This window comes from Mrakia frigida (assembly GCF_051309035.1).
Source record: "Mrakia frigida strain ATCC 22029 unplaced genomic scaffold BDY24scaffold_51, whole genome shotgun sequence".
In the NCBI taxonomy this organism is placed as follows: Eukaryota; Fungi; Basidiomycota; class Tremellomycetes; order Cystofilobasidiales; family Mrakiaceae; genus Mrakia; species Mrakia frigida.
In genome coordinates, this window is record NW_027481230.1 from 17,192 (window position 1) to 42,084 (window position 24,893).

At 53.8% G+C, this 24,893-nt stretch overlaps 6 protein-coding genes across 6 annotated transcripts; 4 read left to right on the forward strand and 2 right to left on the reverse strand.

Annotated features, from left to right (window-relative positions):
• Positions 1-65: 65 nt before the first annotated feature.
• Positions 66-3,298, reverse strand: BDY24DRAFT_404277 (bifunctional metallophosphatase/5'-nucleotidase). The gene is made up of 9 exons (XM_076642481.1): positions 2,890-3,298; positions 2,628-2,819; positions 2,075-2,474; positions 1,821-1,989; positions 1,608-1,714; positions 1,410-1,526; positions 1,086-1,330; positions 781-922; positions 66-645 (listed from the first exon to the last, which is right to left on the reverse strand). The coding sequence occupies exons 1-9, from the start codon at positions 3,049-3,051 to the stop codon at positions 356-358; spliced, it is 1,824 nt and encodes a 607-aa protein (XP_076492282.1). The 5' UTR covers positions 3,052-3,298; the 3' UTR covers positions 66-355.
• Positions 3,299-4,037: 739 nt separating this feature from the next.
• On the forward strand, positions 4,038-8,741 carry PEP3 (tethering complex subunit PEP3). Its single transcript, XM_076642482.1, has 13 exons — positions 4,038-4,104; positions 4,166-4,344; positions 4,473-5,262; positions 5,337-5,459; positions 5,552-5,769; positions 5,873-6,040; positions 6,156-6,353; positions 6,472-6,547; positions 6,616-6,713; positions 6,783-6,944; positions 7,019-7,596; positions 7,777-8,107; positions 8,192-8,741. The coding sequence occupies exons 1-13, from the start codon at positions 4,092-4,094 to the stop codon at positions 8,624-8,626; spliced, it is 3,369 nt and encodes a 1,122-aa protein (XP_076492283.1). The 5' UTR covers positions 4,038-4,091; the 3' UTR covers positions 8,627-8,741.
• A 1,177-nt stretch (positions 8,742-9,918) lies between these two features.
• On the forward strand, positions 9,919-12,154 carry BDY24DRAFT_345646 (high affinity methionine permease; the record flags this gene model as incomplete). Its single annotated transcript, XM_076637604.1, has 10 exons — positions 9,919-10,028; positions 10,113-10,167; positions 10,251-10,370; positions 10,488-10,793; positions 10,899-10,983; positions 11,107-11,200; positions 11,276-11,392; positions 11,467-11,562; positions 11,655-11,820; positions 11,897-12,154. Coding segments are annotated over 10 exons (1,407 nt in total), but the record flags the coding sequence as incomplete, so codon positions are not given.
• Positions 12,155-13,359: 1,205 nt separating this feature from the next.
• Positions 13,360-17,487, forward strand: BDY24DRAFT_404288 (Siz/PIAS RING finger protein). The gene is made up of 12 exons (XM_076642483.1): positions 13,360-13,468; positions 13,567-13,691; positions 14,289-14,374; positions 14,460-14,648; positions 14,711-14,779; positions 14,858-14,942; positions 15,027-15,342; positions 15,412-15,517; positions 15,586-15,650; positions 15,725-15,885; positions 15,960-16,471; positions 16,551-17,487. The coding sequence occupies exons 1-12, from the start codon at positions 13,427-13,429 to the stop codon at positions 17,315-17,317; spliced, it is 2,523 nt and encodes an 840-aa protein (XP_076492285.1). The 5' UTR covers positions 13,360-13,426; the 3' UTR covers positions 17,318-17,487.
• Positions 17,488-17,931: 444 nt separating this feature from the next.
• BDY24DRAFT_404290 (eukaryotic ADP/ATP carrier) lies at positions 17,932-20,831 on the forward strand. Its single transcript, XM_076642484.1, has 11 exons — positions 17,932-17,973; positions 18,293-18,344; positions 18,475-18,489; positions 18,570-18,583; positions 18,719-18,786; positions 18,959-19,176; positions 19,319-19,555; positions 19,666-19,805; positions 20,023-20,061; positions 20,184-20,272; positions 20,348-20,831. Exons 2-11 carry the CDS (start codon positions 18,293-18,295, stop codon positions 20,418-20,420), a joined length of 945 nt encoding a protein of 314 aa, XP_076492286.1. The 5' UTR covers positions 17,932-17,973; the 3' UTR covers positions 20,421-20,831.
• A 643-nt stretch (positions 20,832-21,474) lies between these two features.
• BDY24DRAFT_404291 (FAD-binding oxidoreductase) lies at positions 21,475-24,790 on the reverse strand. The gene is made up of 12 exons (XM_076642485.1): positions 24,124-24,790; positions 23,662-23,806; positions 23,459-23,558; positions 23,236-23,393; positions 22,879-23,162; positions 22,750-22,791; positions 22,554-22,655; positions 22,409-22,458; positions 22,159-22,298; positions 21,931-22,014; positions 21,668-21,805; positions 21,475-21,535 (listed from the first exon to the last, which is right to left on the reverse strand). The coding sequence occupies exons 1-12, from the start codon at positions 24,463-24,465 to the stop codon at positions 21,495-21,497; spliced, it is 1,626 nt and encodes a 541-aa protein (XP_076492287.1). The 5' UTR covers positions 24,466-24,790; the 3' UTR covers positions 21,475-21,494.
• Between the last annotated feature and the right edge of the window lie 103 nt (positions 24,791-24,893).

Consider the following 24,893-nt stretch of genomic DNA (forward strand, 5'->3'; position numbering starts at 1 on the left):
CGAAGTTCGAACGTCGACCGACCGCTTTGGGCTGCGTGTTTTGCTTTTTCTTTCAGCGAGACGCGTCTGAAAGAAGAATAAATTCGGGTTGCTCGTTGTGAGAAGAGTAGGCACTATAGATGAGCATGAGATACAAGGCCAAATATGGGTTCACGAAAACTGAGAATCTTAAGGTACAACCTCCTCCTTCTCTTCGATCGAGCGCGTCGTCTGGTCTCGTCGCCACTCCTCTCCACCTCTCCAGACCCAACCATGAAGGTCTCAGCATTCCATCCACCCATAAAGACCTACCTCTATCCCCCTCTACCTACTCGCCACCACCTCCTCGACCCCTCTCGCCTCACCCTCCATCGCTTCAATCCCACCTCCCAACACCCCTCCCTCCTTCTCCTCCCAGCCTAAACCCAAGCTGCTCTCCCTGTTGAGGCCACTGCCCTCCCGCCTGAGCTTCAACGAGATCCCACTCCCTGTCCTGCTTCGTCTCGTTGGTGACGATGATCCTTCCCTCAATCTCGACGAGCACAGGGCTGAACTTTTTGAAGTAGAGCGCGAGAGCTTCGTCCTGGGAGATGATGGGAGGTGGGAGAGATTTGAGAGGATAAGGGAAAACGGAATCGCCGCCTCCGAGCATGAAGTCGAGGGTGCCTGAGGGAGAGAAGAGGGAGGGGAGGGGAAGGAAACGCGAGAGCGGTCAGCACGACGCAGAGATGATTCGAGAGCAGACTTGGAAGGATAGACGTGTTTGAAGCTTCGACTAAGTGAGAGACGAGGAAAACTCACTGATGGTGTAAACTCGCTCGAAGTCGATAGGCTGAAGGTCAGGCTGTCCGATCTTGAGGGAGATGAGACGCGACCCTTTCTTGTTCTTCGGATTCCACGAGTACTGCATTCCTCTCGAGACCTGGACCGACGATGTGACTTTCTGCTCGTGTGAAATGATTCGAGGGGGGAAGAAAGAGAAAGAGACAAGATCAGCACCATCTTCCTTCGTCTCGAACGCGTCCCTTCTTTCGCCTCATGCCGTCTCTCCCTCTCCCTCTCCCAGCCTCAAACCCCAACTTCAAGAAGAACCGAACCGAACTCACCTTCCCAGCCTTATTAACCTTACTCGCCACACCCTCAAACAGATCCCAAAGCTCCCTTCCGGTCATCTTGACGTCGACAACACCGTTCGAAAAAGGGAAGGCCGTGACCAAGACACCTTGAGTAACGTTGGGAGCTGGGATGGAAGATCGGATTCCTCCAGAGTTGTGGATAGCACCGTCGACATGTGCTCCGACGCGAAGACGAGCCCACAGCATGGCGTCGCAGACAGCGTTTCCGAGAGTGCCTGTCGAGAGAGGAACGACGGAACGGAGAGTCAGTTCGAGCAGGCGAGAGGGAAGCGAAGATGTGCCAGAGGGACGAACATTCGACGTCCTGGCAGGTTGATTGATCTAGATCGTTGATGGTCTGTCCGATAACCTTCTTCGAGAATTCTTGGAAGGGTTCCCTCCAGCCTTCGACGAGCCCTTGGAGGTGTTCGTCTGGACGCGACGAAAAAGCGAGAGGAAACGAGGTGAGCACTTCGCGACGAAGGTTAAAGGATGAATAGGGAGTCAACTCACCCTGTGGGTACTCCTCCGTCAGTCTCATAGGCCCTCCGGTGTAGGCGAGCACCTTTCCAGAGTCGGGAGCGAAGGCAACGTCGATTCGACCGAGATGCTCTCCCCATCTGACAAGTTAGAAGAAACAAGGGTCAGATCATCTCTTCGGCGAAGGATTGGTGAAGTAAAACGGGTTTTGAGACGAAGAGGGGCGAGAGGAAAGGAAAGACGAACCGATACGACGTGACGATGAACACCTCCTCTCCGTCCAGATTCTTCACAATCGTGGGGTAGGGACCCTGCGAGTACCAAGCTTCCCCACCCAGAGGAGTATGAGAGTGACCTCCGACGATGAGATGGATGTTCCTAGTGTTCTGAGCGAGTCGAATGTCCTCCTCGTACCCTGGAGCGAAACCAAACCCAAACCGATTCGGCTCTTCGCTCCCGCTGTCTCTCCTCCGACTCGACCTCCGTTCTCATCAACTTACCGATATGCGTCAAAGCAATCACCCTCTTCACCTTCTTCCCCTTCTCCCCTCCCAACCTCCCTCCCAACAGCCCGTCCACCACGACCTGCACGTCCTCGACCCTCCCAAACTCTGTCCCCTTCCCAGGTTTCGAAATATCGGGCGTATCCACCGTGGTCAAGGCAACCACTGCCATCTCGTGTTCCTCGAAGATCCAGAAGGGGTGGAGCAAGGAAGCGAGGAGAGCGTGGTCGGTTCGGATGTTGGAGGAGACGGTCGGGAAGGTGAGGTTGGCGATGAAGTCGGCGACTCGTTGATCTCCTGCGTCGAACTCGTGGTTTCCTAGAGTGAAGAGGGAGAAGTTGAGGAGGTTGAGAGTTTGGGAGATGACGGAGGAGCCGTAGAAAGAGTAAAAGAGGGTCTGGAAGAGAAAGAGGAGGAGAGGTCAGGTTTCAGCCCTCGTTGAAGAGAGAGGTCGAGTTCGTCGTCCCTCTGCCTTCGATATAGAACCCAACAGATATATACTCTGTGATCTCTCCCTCCCTCTATACTATAGAAAGACATTACCACTCACTCCTTGAAACTCGTCCCCAGCATCGAGCAGCAGCGAATCCTTGACGCCAGCTCGGATCTCCTGCACCTTCGTCAAGATCCTCGAGTATCCACCGAGACAAGGGACCGAGTGATCCGCAGGACAGTCCGTTCCAGACGCTCGGTATTCATCGAGATGAGCGTGGACGTCGTTCACATGGAGGAAGGTGATGTTCTGGCATGGAGGAAGGTGGGTCAGGTCGACGTCGAGCTCACCAAACAAGGACGATGGGAGTGAGGCTCACATAGTTTCCATTCTCATCCCAGTGTCGTTTGGATAGCGAAGAGTGGGAGGATAAGGAAGAGGAGACGAGGTGAGTATCTTGAGCTTGAACGAGGAGAGTTGTGGTGGTGGGAAAGGGGAGGAGAAGGAAGGAGAGGGAGAGCAGCGAGAGGGGAAGGAGCATGGCGAGAGCTGGCGTGCTGCCCAGTTGAGGGCTTTGGTCGGTGTCGGTTCTGTTTGGAGTTGAGGACAGAGGAAGGAAAGAAGGGTTTTCGAGAAGTGGATTCGAGGTTTCTGGGGTGGGAAGTGGTTGAGGGGAGAGAGAAGGAGAGGAGCTGCCGCCACGGCTGAGACCGTCGCGGAGTCTGAATGGTGAGTTTGGAAGACTCGCTAGTTTGCTATCTTTCCTCCTGACTTCCACGGTCCCATATCTTCCAGATCTTACTTTCTATCCACTCGAATGTCCTCCGTCCTCCAAAAGACTTCCAAATCTCTCCTCAGCGCCCTTCAACGACCTTCCACGTCCGTCCTCGAGCGACACGGTCCTGCTCTCCCCGTTCACCCTGAGCTTGAAAACCTTCCTCAGGGAAACGAGCTGACGAGAATTTGATGTTGAGGTGAGATTGCACATCTTCACAAGGAGGAAGGGTCTTGCCATGTGAGTTGGACGAACGAGGGAGCGACGCGTCGCTATCGAAGTTGAAGCTGATTGGTTTGGGTTTAGGTCTCGTTGAATTTGTTGGACGATGGGTTTGGGATTAAGAGGGATTGGTGCGAGATGATGCCTGTTGCTGAGGTTGCGGAGAAGGTGCCTTTGAGGAGTGAGTCCTCGACGAGCGATGAGGAGGTGACGTGAGTTCTTCTTTTCTTTGGACGCAGACGTGTTGATCTATGCTCCGAGGGATGAAGAGGAGGTTGTAGTTTTAAAGAGGCTGGTTCCGGCTGAGTGTGGTTACCTTGCGGGGGAGGAGGTACGGCGAGACGAGAAGAGAAGAAGAGGAGGCGACGCGACGAGGGAGGGCTGAAGATCAGTTTGGATCCGATAATTTTCAGTAGGCTTCTGAACGAGCACTAGTGTAGGTCTCAGATCGGGACTCTCAAAGTAGAACAGGAAAAAATAAACTCGTCGTATCGATCTTGGAGGAAGGAAAGAGACCCTCGACTCGCTCACCTCAAACGCCCATCCTCTCCCTTCCTTCCCTCCTTTCCCTTCTCTTCTCCAGCATGTTTGACGATTGTGAGTTGCTCTCTTAATACACCTATACTCCCCTATCTGAACCACTTCCATCTTGCTCTAGTCGTTGAGCACGCAGGATCCTCTACGACTCAACCCTCAGCTGGATTCGGCGGCATCTCTTCTTCCTCTCCTTCGAACCGATACGAAGACGTAGGCTACGAAGGGTTCGAGGAAACTGTATACTCGGATGACGAGGATGAAGACGAGTACGGAGTTCCTAGAGGAGGTGGTATTGAATCTGTGAGTCTACAAAGAATGGAAGAGGGAAGAGAAGGAAGGAGAAGAGGTCGAAGCTCACCATCCTTCCCTCCTCCTCCTTCCTGCCTCTCTTCTTCCCTCCTCGGACTCAAATCTTCGATATCTATCAGCTCGAAACCGGCTACATCTCCACCCATCCTAACACATCTTCTTCTTCTCAAACTCCTATCTTCACTCTCGGCCACGTTCAATTCACGCTCCCTTCCTCCCTCCTCCATCTCCGAGTCTCGTCCAACACCTTGTTCATGGCTCTTCACCCGTTAACCCTCATCGTCATCGACCTCTCCGATCCAACTCAACTCCAAACCATCCAACTAGCCTCAACCGGTAAACCGGTAAAGGGAGAACAACCCTCCGTCATCCAGGGCATCTGGCCAGACGCAGGAGGGAAGCATCTCGTCGTCGGAACGTCAGGAGGAGAAGCGTGGTATCTTTCTTCGATAGCCCCAGAAGGATCAGCAGCTGGTACAGGAGGAGGAGAATGGAAGAAGCCTAAGAATCCACTCAAATCCCTAGGGAAACCGTCGTCAGCCAACCTCATCACGTCGGTCGCTTGGTCGACTCCTCCGCCCTTCTCTTCGTCCTCGTCGCGTCAAGGTCCTCGAGACTGTCTCGTCGGAACCTCCCAGGGACAGATCCACTACCTCGCTCTTCAAGCTTCCGAGGATCTCTTCAAGTCCCAGGAGAGAGAGTTTACGACCGTTTGGAGCTTTGGAGGGGAGAAGAGTGCCGTCGTTGGACTTGGTTGGGGAGGAGGGAGTGCGAAGGAGAAGGCATGGTTCATTGCTGTGCAGAGGAACGGCAAGGGTTGGGAGGCGAGTGCTAGTAGAGAGGGGAGTGGAAACGCTGGGAAGTGGGGGGAGGAGATGGCGAAGAGTTTGAAGGAGGGAGGAGGAATCAGTGAGTTCGAGTCGAGAGCTTGTTGAGCTCGCCTTTCCTTCGACGAGAGCTGATCGTTCGTTGCTCGTCTTTAGAATCCGTCAACTCCTTATCGATAGACTCGACGCCTTCATCTTCGAAAACACCTCTGGAACTTCACTTCTACAACTCGACACCGGCGGAAACTCCGAGCTCGAAAGCGATGGCTTTGTTGACGCGTTCGTCCTTTCTTCCTCTCTCTCCTTCCTCTTTTGCTTCTCTCTCATCTCGCTAACCCCGTACTTCGTTCTTATTGCTCGCACCTCAATAGCTGGTGGGATAGTTCAGTCCCAACTCTCCTCCACACCATCACCTTCCCTCCTCACGTCTCCGTCCCTCCTTCACTTCCCGACCACCTCCTCTCCCTCTCTCCAAACCCCCATCAGCATGACCGTCACCCAGTACCACTACCTGCTTCTCTACTCGGATCGAGTCTGTGCCGTTGGTCGACTCGACGAGAGACTCGTTTGGGAGGAAAGGTTGCCGCTCGTACGTTCAAGCCCTCCTCGGCCTCGAAAGCTCGACGCGACTGGTGGATTCGAAGACTGACCTTTATCGGTTTCGTTCTCGGCTGGTTCCTGGGTTTATACAGAAGGGAGACGAGAAAGCTCTGGGTCTGAACTCGGATCCATCGGACAAGACTCACTGGCTCTACACGTCCCAAGCGATCTTCGAGCTCGTTGTTTCTGAGGAGGATCGAGATGTTTGGAGGATTATGCTCAAGAGGGAGGAGTACGAGCCGTCACTCAAGTTCGCTAAGGTGAGTCTGTTCTTTCCGACTGTTTCTCCTCCTTCGCACTCGCACTCCCTCCCAGAAATCCCGACCGAGAGAGCTGAACCGACTTTCACCCTCGTTCGTCTTCGTTCCTTACCAGACCCCTCAACAGAAAGACCTCATCCTCTCCGCTCAAGCCGACGCCTTCTTCGCTCAAGGGAGGTTCCATCAAGCTGCTGCCAAGTACGCGTTGTGTTCGAAGAGCTTCGAGGAGGTGGTGTTGAGGTTCGTGGATGCTGGGGAGAGGGACGCGATGAGGTATTATCTGGGCTCTAGGTTGGATGGGTTGAAGAAGACGGTGAGTACACCACCCAATCGGTCTCTCTTTTTTTCGGGAGGGAGAGAAGTGCAGGGGGAGGGACGGCTAGGAGAGAGAGACAAAAAGAAGCTGACTTGTGTTTTGTTCGGTTTCGCAGGAGTTGACGCAAAGAATGATGATCGCCACTTGGCTGGTCGAAATCTATTTGAGCAAGTGCAACACGCTGGAGGATGGTGAGTCGTTCGAGTCGACAGGAGAGCAGAAGGACTTGATCTGACTTGACGCTCTCTTTCCCTTTTAGTCGTCGCCGCCGAAGCTGGATCGCAGGACGTCGAGAGTCTCAAACTCGAACGGACGATGGTCGAGGACGAGCTCAAACAGTTCCTGCAGGAGTATCAGGTGAGTTTTGTCTCCTTCGAATCAAGCCTCTTTCGCTCGAGCTGACTTCGACTCGTTCTCGCTTTGCAGTCCAACCTCGATCGAAAGACAGTCTACGACCTCTTCCTCAGTCACGGTCGAACGGATCTCTACATCTTCTTCGCTACTACCATTAAAGACTACGGTAAAGTCGTCGAGCACTGGGTCATGGAGGAGGAGTGGGTGAAGGCGATTGGAGTTCTAAATCGACAGGTGAGTTTGGACGCGTCCTTCTCCTCCCGCTCTCGAAGCTGACTTCGATACATCTTTCTCCTGCTTTCACTCAGTCGTCCCCATCCCTCCACTACCGTTTCTCACCCGTCCTCATGCGAAACGCACCTCGAGAAACCGTCGACTCGTGGCTTCGTTCCTCCTCCCTCCTCTCCCCTCGACTCCTCATCCCCGCTCTCCTCCAACAGCAACGCCGTCGTCTCGACCCCCTCTCCCCAAACCACGCCACCCGCTACCTCAACCACATCATCTTCACGTCCTCTCCACCTTGCACCGACCCAACGATTCACAACCTCCTCGTCACCTTCTACTGCTCCGATCCCAACCCGGACGACGGTCCTCTCCTTCGCTTCCTCGCTGCCTCTCCAGACGACCCGGAAACGGAGAGACCGTACTACGATCTGGATTATGCTTTGAGGTTGTGCATGAAGCACGAGAGGGTGGTGCCGTGTGTGCATATCTACTCGAAGATGGGGCTTTGGGAGAGCTCGGTGGATTTGGCGTTGGAGAAGGGAGATCTGGAGCTGGCGAAGGGATGTGCGGATAAGGTCGCTGGGGAGGATGAAGGGTTGAGGAAGAAGCTTTGGTTGAAGATTGCCAAGTGGGTGGTGCAGGATAAGAAGGACATCAAGACGTGAGTTGCTTCGTTTCTTTCCCGACTCGACGCGTCCACGATCTTCTCTTTCGTCCCCCGATCTGTTGTTTTCGCTTCCCTCCCTTCATCTTTTCATCTAACTTCCTGCTCTCCGACCCTTCCCGAGACTTTTCGAGCTGACCTCTTCCTTCCTTTCTCCTCCTTCATCCCTCGTTCCAGTGCCATGCGATTCCTCGACTCCACCGACCTCATCAAGATCGAAGACATCCTCCCCTTCTTCCCCGACTTCGTGGTCATCGACGAGTTCAAGGAGGAGATCTGCATGGCTCTCGAGTCGTGTGGAGCTCACATCCAAACCCTCAAAGCAGAGATGGACGACGCGACCCAATCCGCCGAGGCGATCAAGAAGGACATTGCTCAACTCAAGGATCGATTCATCACCATCGAACCCGAGGAGGTCTGCTCGCATTGCGAGAACTTGTTGATGAGCAGGCAGTTCTACGTTTTCCCGTGTCAGCACGCTTTCCATGCGGACTGCTTGATCACTCTCGTGAGTTCGACGCTCGTTCCTCCTCGTCCTTTCCTTCGAGCTTCTGACATTATTTTCGACTCCGCTTGCTTTTACCCTTCACAGATCAAAGAGTTCGCCCCCTCTTCCACCCTTCGACGAATCCTCTCCCTCCAAAACTCCCTCCTCAAAGCCAACCCTCCTCCGTCCTCCTCCCTCCCACCCAACTCAACTCGAGCCCTCCTTTCCTCCGCCTACCCAACCTCCTCTTCCTCGCCTCTCGTCCCCAATCGTCTAGCAGCAGCTGGAGACCGACTTCGAGAGCTTATCGTCCCCGACGCACTCGCCGCTGCCATCTCGTCGAACGGAGGATCGAAGAAGTCGAAGAGTAGCTCGGCGGTTGAAGTCGACACCGTCAAGGGAGCGAGGTTGGAGAAGATGAGGGAGGAGTTGGATGATTTGCTGGCGGGCAGTTGTGTGCTTTGTGACTCGGTGGTTGCTGGGTTGGATCGACCTTTCGTCGGAGAGGGAGAGGACGAGGAGAAGGAGTGGACGGTTTGAGGACTCAGGAGGGGAGGACGGGTTTCGATCTTTGTTTTTGGTTCGTTCGTTCGTCGTTTTCCCTCTGTTCGCGTAGATAGGTCGCTTCGGAGAGTTCTTCATGTCTTTAACGATACATCGGGGGGGGGGGAGAACGTGGCCTGACTGGGGCTCTCGCGAGGGGAGAAGCGGGTTTGGGAGAAGGGGGAGATCTAGCACGGCGTCTCGATCTAGAGCGGACTTCGAACGGTCGAGCAACTTGGGTCGAGACTCTTTTTGGTCTCGGAAGCTGGGCGCGGGGGGGCAAGAAACTGATCAGGCGATTGAACTTCTGAGGCAAGAGAGCGACTTCCTGAAATCCTATGGTCCTGAAAGTCGCCATACCCACAAGAAGGAAGCAGAGGGCTCAGGAAGAGAGCGGAGAGGAAGCCTTGGTTGGAAAGGAACGTGTCAGACGAATCTTTTAGCGTGCTTCTGTGGGTGAGAACAGGTGGGAAAATTTGTTCTGAGTGTCTGTTCGGTCGATGAAAACTTTCCTGCCCGATCTCGGAGGCTTTAGCGGACCGTCCGTTTGGTCGGAGAGACCAACGAAAACAAAGGCCCAGCTCCTTCAAGTCAAACTCTCGAATCAAACCTCCCCATTCTTTCCAACGTTTTTTTGTCCTGCCCTCCTTCCTCTTGGAGTTGGGCTCCTCCCTAGCACACCATATCTCACCTTTCCCAAAAGCATGGTCAAGGAAATGTTCCTTCGCTCTGTCTCTTTCAGCTCTCAACCACCAGCAACCCTTCCTTTCCTCCCTTCGTTCGACTTCAGCCCTCGGTCTCCCTCACGATGCCTGCCGATCCCCGCCCTTCCTTCTCTCAAGCTGAAGCTGAAATCAGCGACCGCGACGAAAAACTGAACGAGTCGTCTCCGGATGGATCGCTGAAACCTCATTCTTCCGACAACGACTACAAGAGGGACAACGAGGATACGCTGAATGCTAGGCATATCGTTGCTTGTGAGTTCTGCGATTTCTAAGTAAGGGGAAGAAGTCGAAGACGGAGGGAAGGACGAAGAAGAAGTTTGGTTGAGCTCGATCCGAACGAAGGGAGCTGACAGACCCACTTTCCTCTCTTCCTTTCGTTCTCTTCTTTGACAGCCTCCGACAACGGAGACGGAGAGTCCTTCGACGCCGTGCCACTGGCAAACCGACGAATTGGCACTCTCTCAGCCATCATGCTCATCGCCAACCGGTGAGTTTTGAGACGGAGACGAGCGGAACAAAAGGGAGACGAGAGCTGACCTTCTTGCCCCTCCTTCAGAATGATGAACCGGTATCTTCGCCACCCCTGCTGCTATCGTCTCCTCTACAGGATCTATTGGACTCGCCCTGATCCTCTGGGTCGTTGGTAGCTTGATCGCTGCTGCTGGATTAGCTGTGTGAGTTCAAAGTCGTTCCGTTCGACTCGTCCCCCTTGGCTGGTCTGAAGCTCATCGACTCCCCGCTTTCTTATATTCCCTTAGCTACCTCGAGTGGGCCACTGCCATTCCTCGTTCTGGAGGAGAGAAGAACTACCTTGTGAGTTTTGAGCTTGTGAAGAAAAGAGGAGGAAGATGCCTTTGGGAGATATCGCGACTGAAGTTCTCCTCCCTCCTCTCCAGGAATTCTACTTCCGAAAACCTCTCTACCTCGTCTCTTGCCTCTACGCCATCTACGCTGCCCTCCTCGGATGGCCTTCAGGAAACTCGGTCTACGCCGGCGAGATGCTTTTAAATGCTGCCGTTCGTCCCTTCTCTCTCTCTCGACGCGACTCGTTCCTCTTACCCATCCTCCTCCTCCGTCGTCCCAATCCCATGCTGACACCGTTGCTCTTTCTTCCTTCCTCCTTTCTCATCCAGGGTGTCGAGGTCGGACGATGGAACCAGCGAGCGATCGGAGTCGGAGTGGTCACATTTGCTCTCCTGGTGCACGGATGCAGCCCTCGTTGGGGTCTTCGCGTTCAGAACGTCCTCGGATTCTTCAAGATCGGAGTGCTCGCCTTCATTATCTGTGCTGGCTTCGCTGCTCTCGCTGGAAAAGTCAAGGCTGGAGCGCCCAACCCTTCCAACTTCACCAACGCTTTCGCCGGAACCAAGTCCGACGCCAACTCCTTCGTCCAGGCTATGTACAACGTTATCTGGTCTTTCATTGGATACAGCAATGCTGTAAGTAACATTTCTTTTGATCTCCGGGATCCGGTCGGGCTTTTGTGAGTCTGAAGACGCGTTGACTGACGATTCCTCTCCTTCCCTCTTTTCCTTCCCGCTCAGTTCTACTCCATGTCCGAGATTCGATCTCCCATCAAGACTGTCAAGCGAGCTGCTCCTATTGCTATGCTTCTCGTCTCGATGATCTGTGAGTGTTGTCTGTCGTCCACTGCTCCGAACTCAAATTGAAGACGCGTCGTGGCCTTCGACTCTCTTTCCTTCTCTCTCTCGCATCCTGACTTTCGACTCTTTCTCCTCCTCTCCCTTGCAGACATGCTCGTCAACATTGCTTTCTTCGCGGCCGTCCCCAAGGACGTGATCATCTCTTCCAACCGTTTGCTCGCTGCTGAATTTATGACGCGAATGTGAGGAAACCGTCCTTCGTTCCTGTTCGTTTTCGAACCAAAACTGACTCTTCGCCTTCCTTCGCTTGTTTTCAGGTTCGGATCTACCGCTGGAGGAACGGCCATCTCTGTCATCATCGCCTTGTCCGCCATCGGAAATGTCCTCTCCGTCCTCTTCTCTCAGGGACGAGTCAACCAGGAGCTCGGACGAGAGTGCGTCGTTCTTTTCTCTTCGCTTCGAGGAGATCTTCCTTTACTGACCACGTCTATCCTTTCCCTTCTCGCAGAGGTATCCTCCCCTTCTCGAAGTTCTTCGCCTCCAACAAGCCTTTCAACTCTCCCTTCGCCGGTCTTGCGCTTCAATGGGCGGTTTCGTTGATCATGTTCGTCTTCATTCTCTCTTCTGCCCGTAGGTATCGAAGTCTTCCAAATATTCGTGCTGACCTCTCAATGTGTGTCTCTTTGATCGTTACAGCATGCTCGCTCCTCCTGGGGGAGACGCCTACTCGTTCCTCTTGAACTTGATATCTTATCCTCTCAACATCTTCAATACGCTCATCTCCTTCGCTCTTATGATGGTCTACTTCAACAAGGAGAAGTACCAGTGGTCGAGTCCGGTTACAGCTTCGCTCCCCGTCGTCGTGAGTGTCTCTTTCATCGTTCTCGAGCCTGGCGACGAGGAAATTGACGCGTTTCCGTTCTATTCTACCTCTTCAGATCTTCTTCTTCCTCGCCAACCTCTTCCTCGTCGTCGTTCCGATCGTCCCTCCTGCTGCTGGAAACAAAGTATACGAGTCCTTGCCGTACTTTTTACACGTGGTTGTCGGTTTCGGCCTCATCGCGCTCGGAGGGGTCTGGTGGCTCGTCTGGGCGAAGATCCTCCCTCGACTCGGGAAGTACAAGCTCGTCAGGACGGAGGTTATGGGCGACGATGGAATGTCGAGACGGGTGTTTACGAAGCTTCATCAGGAATAGATATTTGCCTTTTAGAATCTGTACTGGAGTTGTTGTACGTTCACGACGCGGTTTTGTTGCTCTCTTTGTTTGCCTTCCTTTCTTACGGACTATCTAGTTGCTCTTGCATTAATTCTACGATCTTCTCATTTCTTGAATTCCTCTGGAAGCCGTGCTGGAAAAGATGCGGAAAATCACAGGGAGGAAGGCGAGACGAGAAGAGGAGGGAGGGGGAGGCGACCGACGCGCCGTCTTCGATCTTCCTTCTGATTCCCGCCTCCAGAGATCAGATGAGCACGCTCCGGTTTCGATCTGGACGCTTAGTTTGGTTCTAATCACACATTAGAGAGCTCCAGGAGCGGATGAAGGCGGATCTGAATGAGATGGAACGAAGGGCAGGAAAGCACAAAAGCACAACACGTCGCAACTCGACCAGGGGAGCCTTTCGCGGAAACAAAGACGCATCTCTGTACAGAAGCATTGAGATAATCTCCACACCAGTCTCGATTCCGCACGAAGCGAGCTTCGTAGGTCTGCGTTGTCGTGAACCAACTCGAGCGTCGACTTCAAACCCGGACGCGAGGCTCGATCTCCACCAAGACTCTGAGATTCAAGCCGCAGTAGAAGCTGTGAAGCGTTCACGGCCCTTGCAGTTAAGTGAAGCAAATCGACTTTCGAGTTGATCCTTGGGTCGAGGTCGATCTCGTCGCGTCGACTTCGATTCGAACCGTTCCCCGGTTGGCTTAGGAACCCCCCGCCAGAATACCTCCGAACTAGAGATCGCAGGATTCGGCGTAGATCTGCTTCTCAACCTTCGAGAACGGCCACCTCGACTCGGCTGTGGGCCTCTGTTGCGGCTCATGAAACGCGGGTTGTAGGCCGTCCTCTCCCTCTGGGGCGGGGGGTTACAGAACTCAAGGGAACAGATCGGTGACGGGGATTCGACCATCATGTCCATATTAGATGTCAGAGGAAAGTATAGGTCGAAAGGAGAACGAAAGGGCACGCTGGAAGAGGACGGGCCACAACCGTCGCCTGCTCGAGCGAATCGCCTCGAAAAGTGCTGCAGGGTGGCCGAATACGGTTTTCGGCTCATTCAGGTCTGTCTACACTTGTCCAGTTCTAGGATGTCGGAGATGGAAGTAGAGGACGAAAGGACTCAAATCAAAAGTCAACAGCCGCCTCAACAAAGGGAATCGAAGACTGAAATCGAAGAGCTCCTCCCAACGTCGTCAACCCTCTCTCTCCCCTCCTCCCTTCGCTCTCTCTCTCCCCCAGATCTAGGCGTCAGCGATGTCGTACAACGATCCCAATGGTCCTTGGTATGATTACCCCGTGAGTTTATGCGTGCAGGAGAAGAAGGAAAAAAAGGGGAAGGAGAGAGCTCAAGCTGACCCTTCGCGTCCTCCCTTCCCCTTCCACCTCCTTCTCAGGCCATCAGCCGTGGATTTCAATCGATGACTGTACCCAGGATTCTGGATCTCATCAAGACGGTCAACGCTGAGATGTTTGTCAACATGAAGGCTTCTCAGGGTCTCAAGGCAGAGATCTGCTCGAGGTCAGTCCTTCCTCCCTTCTCCTCCTCCTCCTTCCCTTCTGTTGAGCTCGAGAGGCAGACAGGGAGAGAGTCGTCGCAGTAGGAACACCATTTGTTGCTCCTCCGACGGCATCCATCCTTGAGCTGGGTCTGGGAGAGGTCTGTGGGTGGTGAGGGTGGGAAGCGGAAGCGGTGGGGAAGGAGGAGGTGAACGGTTGAGAGCTCGAGAAGGAGGCCTACATAGTTCGAGGGAGAGCTGTAACTCCATCGAGAGCTCGCCCGTTCTCGACTATCCACTCTCGTTCTCGCAGCTTCTCTACGAGGCTTATGCGAAGGTAGATGTTGAGCAGGACCGGTCGAATCGAGAGGAGTCCTGCGGTGGCGAGCTCGATAACGAGCTCGCGTGTGAGAGTCTTCCTTGCTTCGACCTCTGGTCCAACGAAGGCAGATCTTGAACGCCAGCTCGACTGACGCTCGTCGGACCCTGCTCGGAGATGTGAAGCTGCTTTCTTTTCTTGCTGTACGAATTGGAAGGAACCTGACTCGACGTTTGAGAAGGAATGGTGAGCTCGTTTGCTGACTCTCCTTCCTCCCTCTTTCCCTCCCTCCCTTCCTCAGGATCACCGTTTGGCTTGATCACTGGAAGACGAACAACGACGTGGCGAAATGGAACAAGTTCAAGGAGATTTACCTTCGGTTCGAACGTGAGCCTTTCCTCTTTCCAGCCCTCTCTTTTGAGAGACCTCACGCTGATCCTCCTCCTCCCTTCACGTCTTTGAACCTTCGCAGGAGCGGGTCGATACGGAGCATCTCCTATAGCACCTCAGCCAGTCTTCAATCACAACCCTTACGGAGCTGCTTCTGGGTCAGCACCCAAACCACAGCCTGCTGGTTATCCTTACGGAGGTCAGACCTACAGCTGGCAGCAGGCCGGCGCATCTGGATCGGGAGGAGTTTTGCCACCTGCTAAGAAGCCTGGTAAGTCTCGTAGCCGATTGAGAGAAAGGAGCTCGAGCTGACTCTTTCCTTCTCTTTCGCAGTCGTCAAGTGGAAGGAGTCTCCTTTGTTCAAGGTCGTCGAAGCCGTCACCGAAATGGTCTTCCTCAAAGGTTCGTTCTCTCTTCCCTCGTTCGAGCTCTTCCTTCTTCTGCTTACTAACTAACTCCTTGCTTTCGCCCTTCGAACAGAGTCTCAATCTCAGAGCGATCGTCAATCTGCTGTCGGTCCCTTCAATCTCACCGAGGACGTTCGTCAGAAAGTCGAGCGATCTCTGTTCGTCCCTCCTTTTGCTCTCTCGCTCCTCGACGTTCCTGCTGACCCTTTCTCGTTTTTTTTTTTTTTTTTTTCCTCGTCCAGTCTCGCACCCAACGTCGCTCCTCGCCTCTCTCTTCGCCTCTTCTGCACCTCGTCGACCTACTACAATCTCCAAGGAGCTACCCACGCCGGTCTCGGAGGTCTTCCCATCGAGTTCCCTCAAACGTCCGAGGTTCGAGTCAACCAGAACCTCATCGCCGCCAACCTCAAGGGGATGAAGAAGAAGCCTGGAAGTTGTCCTCCAGCGGACTTGCAGAAGGGAAAGGCTGGCGAGACGAGGCTGGTGAGAATGGGTCAGAACGATGTCAACAAGGTCGAGCTCGTCCACGTCAATTCGTTGGGTCCTCAGCACATCAAGGCGAGTTCTCCGCTTCTCCTGCTCTTCATTCTCGAGAGCATCTGGCTGACTCTTCCTTCGCGACTGCAGAGGTACTGGATGCAAGTCTGTCTCATCGAATCGACAACTCCCGCTGAACTAGTCACGAGGGTTCAACGTCAACCGAGGAAGTCGAGAGCGGACGTCGTAGCTGGCAGTGAGTTCCCTTCGATTCGTCTTTTTCGTAGCTTCAAGAAGCTGACACTCTCCTTCTTCGATTTCCAGTGCAACAAGACGCCGAGGACGCTGAGATCCAGATCGGAGCCCTCACGCTCAACCTCAAGTGTCCCGTGCGTCCCTCTCCTTCCTCCACTTTTTTCTCGTTCTTTTCGCCCGACTGACGCGTCTCCTTCTCTTTCTACAGCTCTCCTACGTTCGAATGTCGACTCCAGTTCGATCCACGTCGTGCGATCATCTCCAATGCTTCGAGGCGTCGAGTTGGTTCCAGATCAACGAGCAGACTCCTCAGTGGGCTTGCCCGATCTGCGAGAGGGTTCTTTCCGTGGATAAGCTGTTCATCGACGAGTGAGCCAACTAATCCACTTCCATTTGGTCTCATCGAATCCGTTTCTGACCTGTTTTCGACGCGTCGTGCTCAGATTCACCGAGGAGATCATCAAGGCCTGCCCCGACAGCGTCGACGAAGTCCTCGTTGAACCCGATGGTCTCTGGCACTCGAGCAACAAGAAGTACGGCTCGGCTGCTTGGCTTGCTGCTCACCCCGTCGCCGTCAGTCAACCAGGATCGGTCCCAGGCTCTCGCACGTCCACTCCTCTCGCCGAAACCATCAGCAAAGGAAAGAGCAAGGAGGTCTTCACCCTCAGCAGCGACGACGACGACGACGATGTAGGATCTCGACCACCTCCTCCTCGAGCGACCAGCAGTGCGGCTCCTAGGAGATCGGTTCCAGTAGCGATGGAAGGACCTATCGACTTGACGCTCAGTTCGGACGAGGAGGACGCCCGACCCGTCGCTCGACCAGCAGCTAGAAGCTCGAGCTCGGTTGGAGCATCGTCTTCAGGAGGAGCGAATGGAGCAGCAGCATCGTTGAAGAGGCCGAGTGATGGAGATGCTGGAGGTTCAGATAAGCGACCGAGATACGATCCCAACGGTTCGTTGCCGTCGCTCTTTCTCTCCTTCCCTTTCTTTTCGACCCAAGACTGACCTACTTCACTTCCTTTCCTTCACAGGATATTCTTCGCCACTCCCAGTACCCACCGGAGCTACCAACGGATCGTCGAGCTCGGACGCATCGAGAGCGATGCTCGAGAACCTTCGAGCCCAAGCTCTCGCCTCGAACACTGCTCATCGAGCTTCCTCCTCCTCTGCAGCACCCTCCTCCCACCTTCCCTCCCTCAACGATCCTAGTCAAGGCGGCCTTCGCGGAGGAGCCTCATCCTCGTCTTCCTCAGCTCGAGATCCAAGGACGGATCACCCTTCGTTCCACCCTTCGTCTTCGTACCGACGAGGAGACGACGACCGCGACGACGGATCAGGAATCGCCTCTACTTCCACTTCCTACCCCTTCGCCTCCTCCTCCTCTAATTCTTCCTCCTCAAACTCCAATTCCAACTACAGGGTCGCTCCTCCTCGAGACCCGTCGACGGGGAAGCACGCCTCCCACCACCATCGCTCTCCTCCTCAACTCTCCCCTCCCTCCTCTTCCTCCGACACCCTCTCCACTCCTCCTCCTATCCTTCCTCTTCCCTCCACTTCCCTCCTTCAATATCAACTCCCTCCCCTTCCTCCCGCTCCTCTCCCTAACGGCCAGCTCGGATCCTTCAACAATCAGCAGCAACCGGACTTCTTCGGAGCAGGACGAGCAGCGGGAGGAGGTGGTTGGAACAGAGGTTTGGCGAAGGCATCTCTCGCGGCAGCAGGAGGTAGTCAGTCTCAGCAGGGTGGAGGAGTGGTGGTTCCTGGAGTTTGGGCGGCGCCGGAGGGGTACTACTACTGAGGGAAGGGAGGAAGGAGAGATGAGAGGGAGGAAGTGGGCTGAGGAGGAAGTCGTTTCGATGTTCTTGTTACCAGTAGCTTTCGCTTTCGTTTGGGATTCTTACGTCGTCGTGTTTCGTTCTTCTCTAGGTTACCCCTAAGTGCTTATTCCGTCGAGGTTTCGCAAAGGAAGATCTCCAGGTTCGAGAAAGAAAGGGAGAGAGGACGTGGGCCTTCGCGACGGGTGAGCTCGTTCGAAGAAGCTTTTGCAGAGCGAACTCGGCCTGCTTCAGCAGCACATCTCGTGTAGGGATAGAGAAGAGACATGGTGGAGAAGATTTGTTTCGCAGAAGAAACAGGACGAAGAGTTTTGAGGAATCCTCATCGCCTCCTCGGAGGGAAGAGATGAAGGGGCTCAGCTCGAGTTCATATGATTCTTGCTCGAGAAGAAAACTTGCGTGACCAAAGCAAGGAAAGGGATAGAAAGAAAGGTAACAGCCAGCTTGTATAGTGGTCGTTCGGGTTTAGGGCCTCGCCTGTTTGAAGGCAGAAGGAGGGGAAGCTCGAAGGAGGGGGGAGATTTGACGCCGGAAGACTTTGAAAAGGGAGACGGTCCTGGCTCTCTTGTTTTCCCTCACCCTCAACCACCTCTCTTTTCTCTTTTCTCTCTTCTCAAGGGTAAGTCACTCCTCGGATCACCCTCTACTCCTCCCCTCCTCTTCTGTACCGAAAACTGATTCTTTCTCTGTTCTTTACACCTCTTTTCATCGTACGCATCTCGTTCCGGCCCTTCCTCCTCCCTCCTTCCTTTACCTCCCTCCTTCTTCCTCCCCTCACACGACCTCCCATCCACTCCTCGTCTCGATCATCCCTACCGCCTGGCTCTTCTCTTTACGCTCTCCTCTTTTCAGGTAAGTCTGTTCGTTCATACTCGATCTTGAGCGATGGAAAGACGTTGGCTTATCACACCCTCTTCCTTTCCATCTTTCTCTCTCAGATGTCTGCTCCCGTTCAAGTGAAGAAGGCCAAGACCCCTCAGGAGTTCGCTCGTGAGTACAGTCTTCCTCCTCCATACCATACTTTTGTACGAGCCTGAGGGTTTAGCTCGTGCAAAAGAAGCAAAGGAAACGAAGCGCGCAGAGCTGACCTCGTCCTCCCTCCCTTTCTTCTCCTTCTCAGTTGATTTCCTCATGGGTTCGTACCCTTGTAGACCTCGCAAGCATCTCGAGGATGATGCTTACCATTTTCTCTACCCTTTTTCAACGGTCTCTCAGGTGGAGTTTCCGCTGTAAGTTCTCTTCTTCTTCTTCTCATCGCGCTTGAAGGGGGGGTTCGTCAAAAAGTGTTCTCGGAGCGCCGCTGATCCTCTCTCTCTTCCTTCCCTCCCTCTCTCCCCTCCTCCCAATCTTCCTCCCTCCCACAGGCCGTCTCGAAGACCGCCGCTGCCCCCATTGAGCGAATCAAGCTCTTGGTCCAGAACCAGGGTGAGATGTGAGTTGACCTTTCCCCTACGACTCGCTCGATTCTCCTCTTTTTTCCCGCGTTTCTTTCGGGAGGCTTCGCTGGCTTGAGGGCTGAGCGAAAGAGTCGTTGGTCCTTCCCTTTCCCTCGCAATCTCAAACTGACGCCTCCTCGTTCGCTCTTCTCTCTTCGCATCCTAAAGGATCAAGCAGGGACGACTTGCTACTCCTTACGCCGGTATTGGAGACTGCTTCAGGAGGACCTACGCCGACGAGGGAGTCGCTGCCTTCTGGAGGGGAAACACCGCCAACGTCATCCGATACTTCCCTACCCAGGCTCTTAACTTCGCCTTCAAGGACTACTTCAAGTCCCTCTTCGGATTCAAGAAGTCTGAGGGTTACTGGACTTGGTTCGCTGGAAGTGAGTCTACCTTCCCTTCTGCTCTCGACCTCTTCGGTCCTCTCAACCGACGCCGATTTCGGTTTCGGTTCTCTCTTCTCCCCTCTCCTTTTCCCTTTTCATCGTTCCTGACCTTCGATTCATCTTCCTCTCATTCTTCTAGACATCGCTTCCGGAGGAGCTGCCGGAGCTTCCTCCCTCCTCTTCGTCTACTCCCTTGATTACGCCCGAACCCGACTCGCCAACGACAACAAGTCTTCCAAGGTTGGAGGAACCCGACAGTTCAACGGTTTGATCGACGTTTACAAGAAGACCCTCGCTTCTGACGGAATTGCTGGACTCTACCGTGGATTCGTTCCCTCCGTCGTTGGTATCATCGTTTACCGAGGACTCTACTTCGGTACGTCTTTCGTTCCCCATCTCGTCTCTTTCCTCTCTTCTTCCTTCCTCTCCTTCCTCCCTCGCTCGACTTGAGCTGACCTTCTTCTCCTCGTTGTCGTTGTCCTACAGGTCTCTACGATTCCATCAAGCCTGTCGTCCTTGTCGGTGCCCTCGAGGGTAACTTCTTCGCCTCTTTCGCTCTCGGATGGGCCGTCACCACTGGTGCTGGTCTCGCTTCGTACCCTCTCGATACTATCCGACGACGAATGGTAGGTTTTCTTTCTTTCTCTCCTCTTCCCCACTCCCCACTCTCGCTCTCTTCCAGCTCTTTCATCTTGCGATCCTTTTCGAAGGTCGTTCGTTGGAGAGCCGAGAGAGATCAGCCCTCCCGCATTTGCCTTCTCTCCTCTCCTCCCCTCCCCTCTCCTCCTTCATTCGAATCAGCTACTGATACCTTCTTCTTCCTTTTCTTCTTCTTCCTAACAGATGATGACCTCGGGTGCCAAGGTCCACTACAAGTCCATGGTAAGTAGCGAAAACAGAACGAAGCTCTTCAAGTTTGAATTTGAGAGTCAAGGGACGGTGGGACCGTGGACGTAAAACAAGTAGACCGACTAGTGTTTTGTATCCTCGTTGTATATTTTCAGTTTGACGCTGGTGCTCAGATTCTCCAACAGGAGGGATTCAAGTCTCTCTTCAAGGGAGCTGGAGCCAACATCCTTCGAGGAGTCGCCGGGTAGGTTCCTCTTCCGTTTTTCGACGCGTCTCTGCTCAGTTCGCTGACCGTCATCTCCTTTTTATTTCCTCACAGAGCCGGAGTTCTCTCCCTCTACGACAAGATGCAGGAGCTCGCCTTCGGAAAGGTCTACTCTGGAGGAGCGTAAACTACCCTTCCCCTTTGTTTTCTTTCTTAGATTCGTCGGTGGTGGTCGTTGTTTTCTCTCTCTTTTTTCTCGTACCCTCTCCCTCCCCTCCCCTTTTGGTCTTTTCCCTTCACTCGGCAGTAGTCTTCTCGGTGTTCATAATCGCTTGTCTAGTTCTCTTTCCCTCGATCCTTTCTTCTCTTCTCGTTCGTTTAGGTTTTCTTGGAAGGAGGAGAGCTGGAGTTTGGTTGCGACGGAGGAGGTTCAGGAAACGGGGATTGGGTCTCACCCTCGTCTTTCCTTTCCTTTCTCTTGTTTTGCGCTGCTTCGGTCTCTCTTTCTTTTCGGTCTCCTTGGTTTGGCGGATGGGGTCTACAGAGGAGGAGGAGGAGAGGTGTTTCGGGTTTCTTACGCATGCTTTTTTGGGCAGAACAGTTGGGGTCGAGAGAAAAAGAGAAAGAGAGAGAGACGCGTAGGAGTCGACTGGCCTCTTCGCTGCTTCTTCTCGAGCGAATCGACTCGGAAAAAAAACTGTTCACTGGGACACTTCAAGCCCATCGACGCTGAGAAGATCTTCCCTTCGAGATCTCGTTTCTTCGGTCAATAAAAACGAGGGGGAGGGGAGGAAGACGACATCGACGGCACTTAGCCCGAAAAACTCAAAACTCGTCGACTCGTCGACCTCTCTCCTCTCCCCTCCTTCTCTCCCAACCTACAGCACCCCTCCCAACCCTCTCTCTCTCTCTCTCTCTCTCTCAAGGGAGCTTACCCTCCTCTGCTCGATATGTTCTCCCTCGCCCGATCCACCCTTCTTCGTCGTCCAGCCGCCTCCCTCCTCTCTTCCTCCTCCTCCACTTCCCTCCTCTCCCTGCTCGTCTGCCTTGGTCAGATCGAAGTGGGAGCTTTATCATCTGAAGTTGGAATAGAATGAAACAATGAGATCTGCTTGACGGGTCTCAGAAGGATCCGCACTTTCGAAGGCAACCGTACGACCTCAACAAAATGGGGGCGACGCGTCGCTCAATAAATGAGAAACCCGACTCAACTCTTCTCTCTTTCACTCCCACAAGTCGAATCATTCCGAAAAAGCATCTATCAAGGCTTAGTCTCCTCAGCAGGCAAGTACTTGTAAGGGTCTGTTTCGAGCGAAACCGCAAAGCAAAGCAAAACAACTCGAGTCAGCTCTCCCTCTCTTCTCTGTTTCCTCCTCGTCAACACCTTAACGCCATCCCCAAAGCCGCTTGGTCGTGGAAGGGAATCAAACTTACTCATGATGCCTTTAGGATCAAACAGCTTCTTCACCTCCCTCATCATCTGGATCGCGTCGTCCGTCTTGGAGTAGTGGAGATGAGGAGCCTTCATCACTCCGAGACCGTGCTCGGCGGAGATAGATCCCTTCTCCGCGGCTGTAGATTGAACGGATTGTATAGGTCGAGGGGAAGGGGGATAAGGGAGGGACGAAGAGAAGGAAGGGAAAAAGAGAGTCAGAACGCGTCGAGAGGAGAGGAGTGCGGTTGGAGCTGAAACGAACCAGTCAACTCGTAGATCAAAGGCTCAATAGCAGCCTCGACCTCCTTGTCCCAGGAAACAGCGCTCATGTTGACGTGGAGGTTACCTGAAGAAAGAACGAGAACAAGAAGGAATGATCAGCTCGAATCGACGCGTCCTTCCTTCCTCCCTCTGCCACTCCCTCGCTCGATCCCGTCCGGCGGAAGAGCGAAAAGCAAGACTGAACAGGAACAAGAAGACACCGACTCACCATCTCCAATATGCCCGTACCCAGCAATCTTCCTAATCTTTCCTCCGTCCTCGTTTCCCTCGACGTAAAGACCCTTCTCGGTCATTCGCTTCCGGAGGACCTCGACGAGTCCGTACATCTTGGGGACGGGGACGGAGAGACTACGATAAACGAAGAGAAGGGAAAGGCGTCAGTACGGTTTCGGCAGCGGAAAGAGGGAAGAGAGAAGAGGAGGCGAGAAGGAAGAGAGAGACGAGACCTCGAGACTCACTCGTATTTGTAAACAGGACCGCACTTGGCTGCTGACTCGGGGATGGATTCCTGTCACATCGAAAAAGAGAAGGGGTGAGTTCGATATTCGAAGCGAAGCGATGCGTCGAGACGAGACGAGAAATCGAGACGATATCAGCACTCACCCTCAAAGCCCAAAGAGCGGCAAGCTGGTTCGAATCCTGAGCGAGAACACCGTCGGAGATAATCTCGGTCTCGAGGAGGTGCTCAAGAAGAGATTCGAGTTTCTGGAAACGAGCAAGAGAAGGAGTGAGTCGGGTTGGCTCAACTTCTTCGACGCGTCGAAGCGAGGAAAAGAGACGAGAGGATGAGAGCACTCACAGCGTCGTCGTGCTCCTTGTTGGATCCTCCAGTCTCGATGACCTATCAAGAGATCAATTCGAACGTAAAGAGCCGGTCAGCGATCGAGGGAACGGAGAAAGACGTGTCGAGTTCAGTCGTCGAACTCACAACGTAGAACTCAGCCTCGTTCTCCAACGGGTTCCTAGCAATGTTTCCTGTCGCATACTTCTGCACGAGCTCGTAGCTGCTCTTATCGAAGAACTCGAAAGCACTGAGGATTTCCCCGACGTGAGTCTTGGTAGCAGAGAAGCACTGTTGAACGGCCTCGAAGGTAGGGAGAGCGAAAAGGGCGACGTTGGTGGAGGTTGGACGACGAGGGCAGAGGATGGTGACTCCGGTGATGATACCGAGGGTTCCTTCCGAGCCGATGTAGAGCTGCTTGAGGTCGAGGCCTGGGAAAGGAAACAAGGAGGTCGAGTGAGTTCGAATTCGAGAAGAAAGAAGGGAAAGGAGATCGAAACTTACCCGTGTTGTCCTTCCTCAATCCAACCGAACACCCAAGATCGACGATCTTTCCCTCGGGAGTAACGACCTCAAGACCGAGAACAGATCCGTGCAAGCTTCCGTATCGAAGAAGTCGAAGTCCTCCAGCGTTCGTCGCGACGTTCCCTCCAATGTGACACCTGCGACACACGAGGCTCGATCAGCACTGGCTCTCTCAAGGAGAGACACAAGAGTGAAGACTCACGATCCCTTAGCTCCCAAATCGAGAGGCATCATGTACCCGTCCTTGCCGATCTCGTTGTCCAAGATCTCGAGGACGCACCCAGCGTCGGCGGTCAGGATTCCTTTTTCAGCCCATCACCAAACCCAGGTCAGCTCACCGTTACTCTCTTCCACTCTACCGGCTCCTCTCAACCTACCGACTCGAAAATAGAGCCGTCGACTCACCAGCAACCGAATCAAAATGCCTAATCTCGTTCAGCCCAGAGAGATTCAGAATGAGCTCGTCGTAGACGGGGATGGATCCTCCAACGAGACCGGTGTTTCCTCCTTGAGGAACGACGGCGATGTTGTTGTCGTTGCAGTATTTGAGCTATTCAGATTGAAAATGGTGAGGAGTCAGGAACGAGGTTGGAGGGAGGGAGAAGGGAGGAGGGAGGTGAAGGTCGGATCCGAAAGCTCTCGTTCAGGTACAGAGAGAAGAGAAGATGAAATCGCCGATCTCCCAACAGATAGAAGGAGCTTCCAGTCCTTTACAGGTTCGAAACTCAGAATCTAGAAAGCCCGATCCAACTCGCTCGCCCTCTCTCTCCCTCTCCTTCTCTTCCGTCGAGCTCAACCTTCCCTCCTTCCTTCCCTCTTCGCCCTTCCCACCGCTCCCACCTCCCGCAAGAAATGTTTCTGACTCACCACCTTAGCGACCTCCTCCCTAGTCTTCGGCTTGACGACCACCTGCCCTTTGCCTTTATACTTCCCCATCCAATCCTCGTTGTTTCCATCCAGCTCCTCAATCCCAACCGTCTTGAACCCACTCCCTTCTCCCTCGGTAGGAGCGATGGTAGAGACGATCTGAGACGGAGATCCGACTAGAGAGAGCAGGGAGGAGATGGATGCCGGAGTGAGTTTGGTGAAAGGAAGACGAGGAGGAGCGTGAGATGCTTGTCGGAGGGAGAGGAGGGAAGTGGAAGTGGAGGAAGAGAGGAGGGAGGCCGTTGGACGACGAAGAAGGGTGGATCGGGCGAGGGAGAACATATCGAGCAGAGGAGGGTGAGCTCCCGTGGGAGAGAGAGGGAGTAGTGGGAGGGGTGCTGTAGGTTGGGAGAGAAGGAGGTGAGAGGAAGGGTCAACGAGTCGACGAGTTTGAGTTTTTCGGGCTGAGTGCCGTCGATGTCGTCTTCCTCCCCTCCCCTCGTTTTTATTGACCGAAGAAACGAGATCTCGAAGGGAAGATCTTCTCAGCGTCGATGGGCTTGAAGTGTCCCAGTGAACAGTACTTTTTTCCGAGACGATTCTCTCGAGAAGAAGCAGCGAAGAGGCCAGTCGACTCCTACGCGTCTCTCTCTCTTTCTCTTTCTCTTTCTCTCTCGACCCCAACTGTTCTGCCCAAAAAAGCATGCGTAAGAAACCCGAAACACCTCTCCACTTCCTCCTCTGTAGAACCCATCCGCCAAACCAAGGAG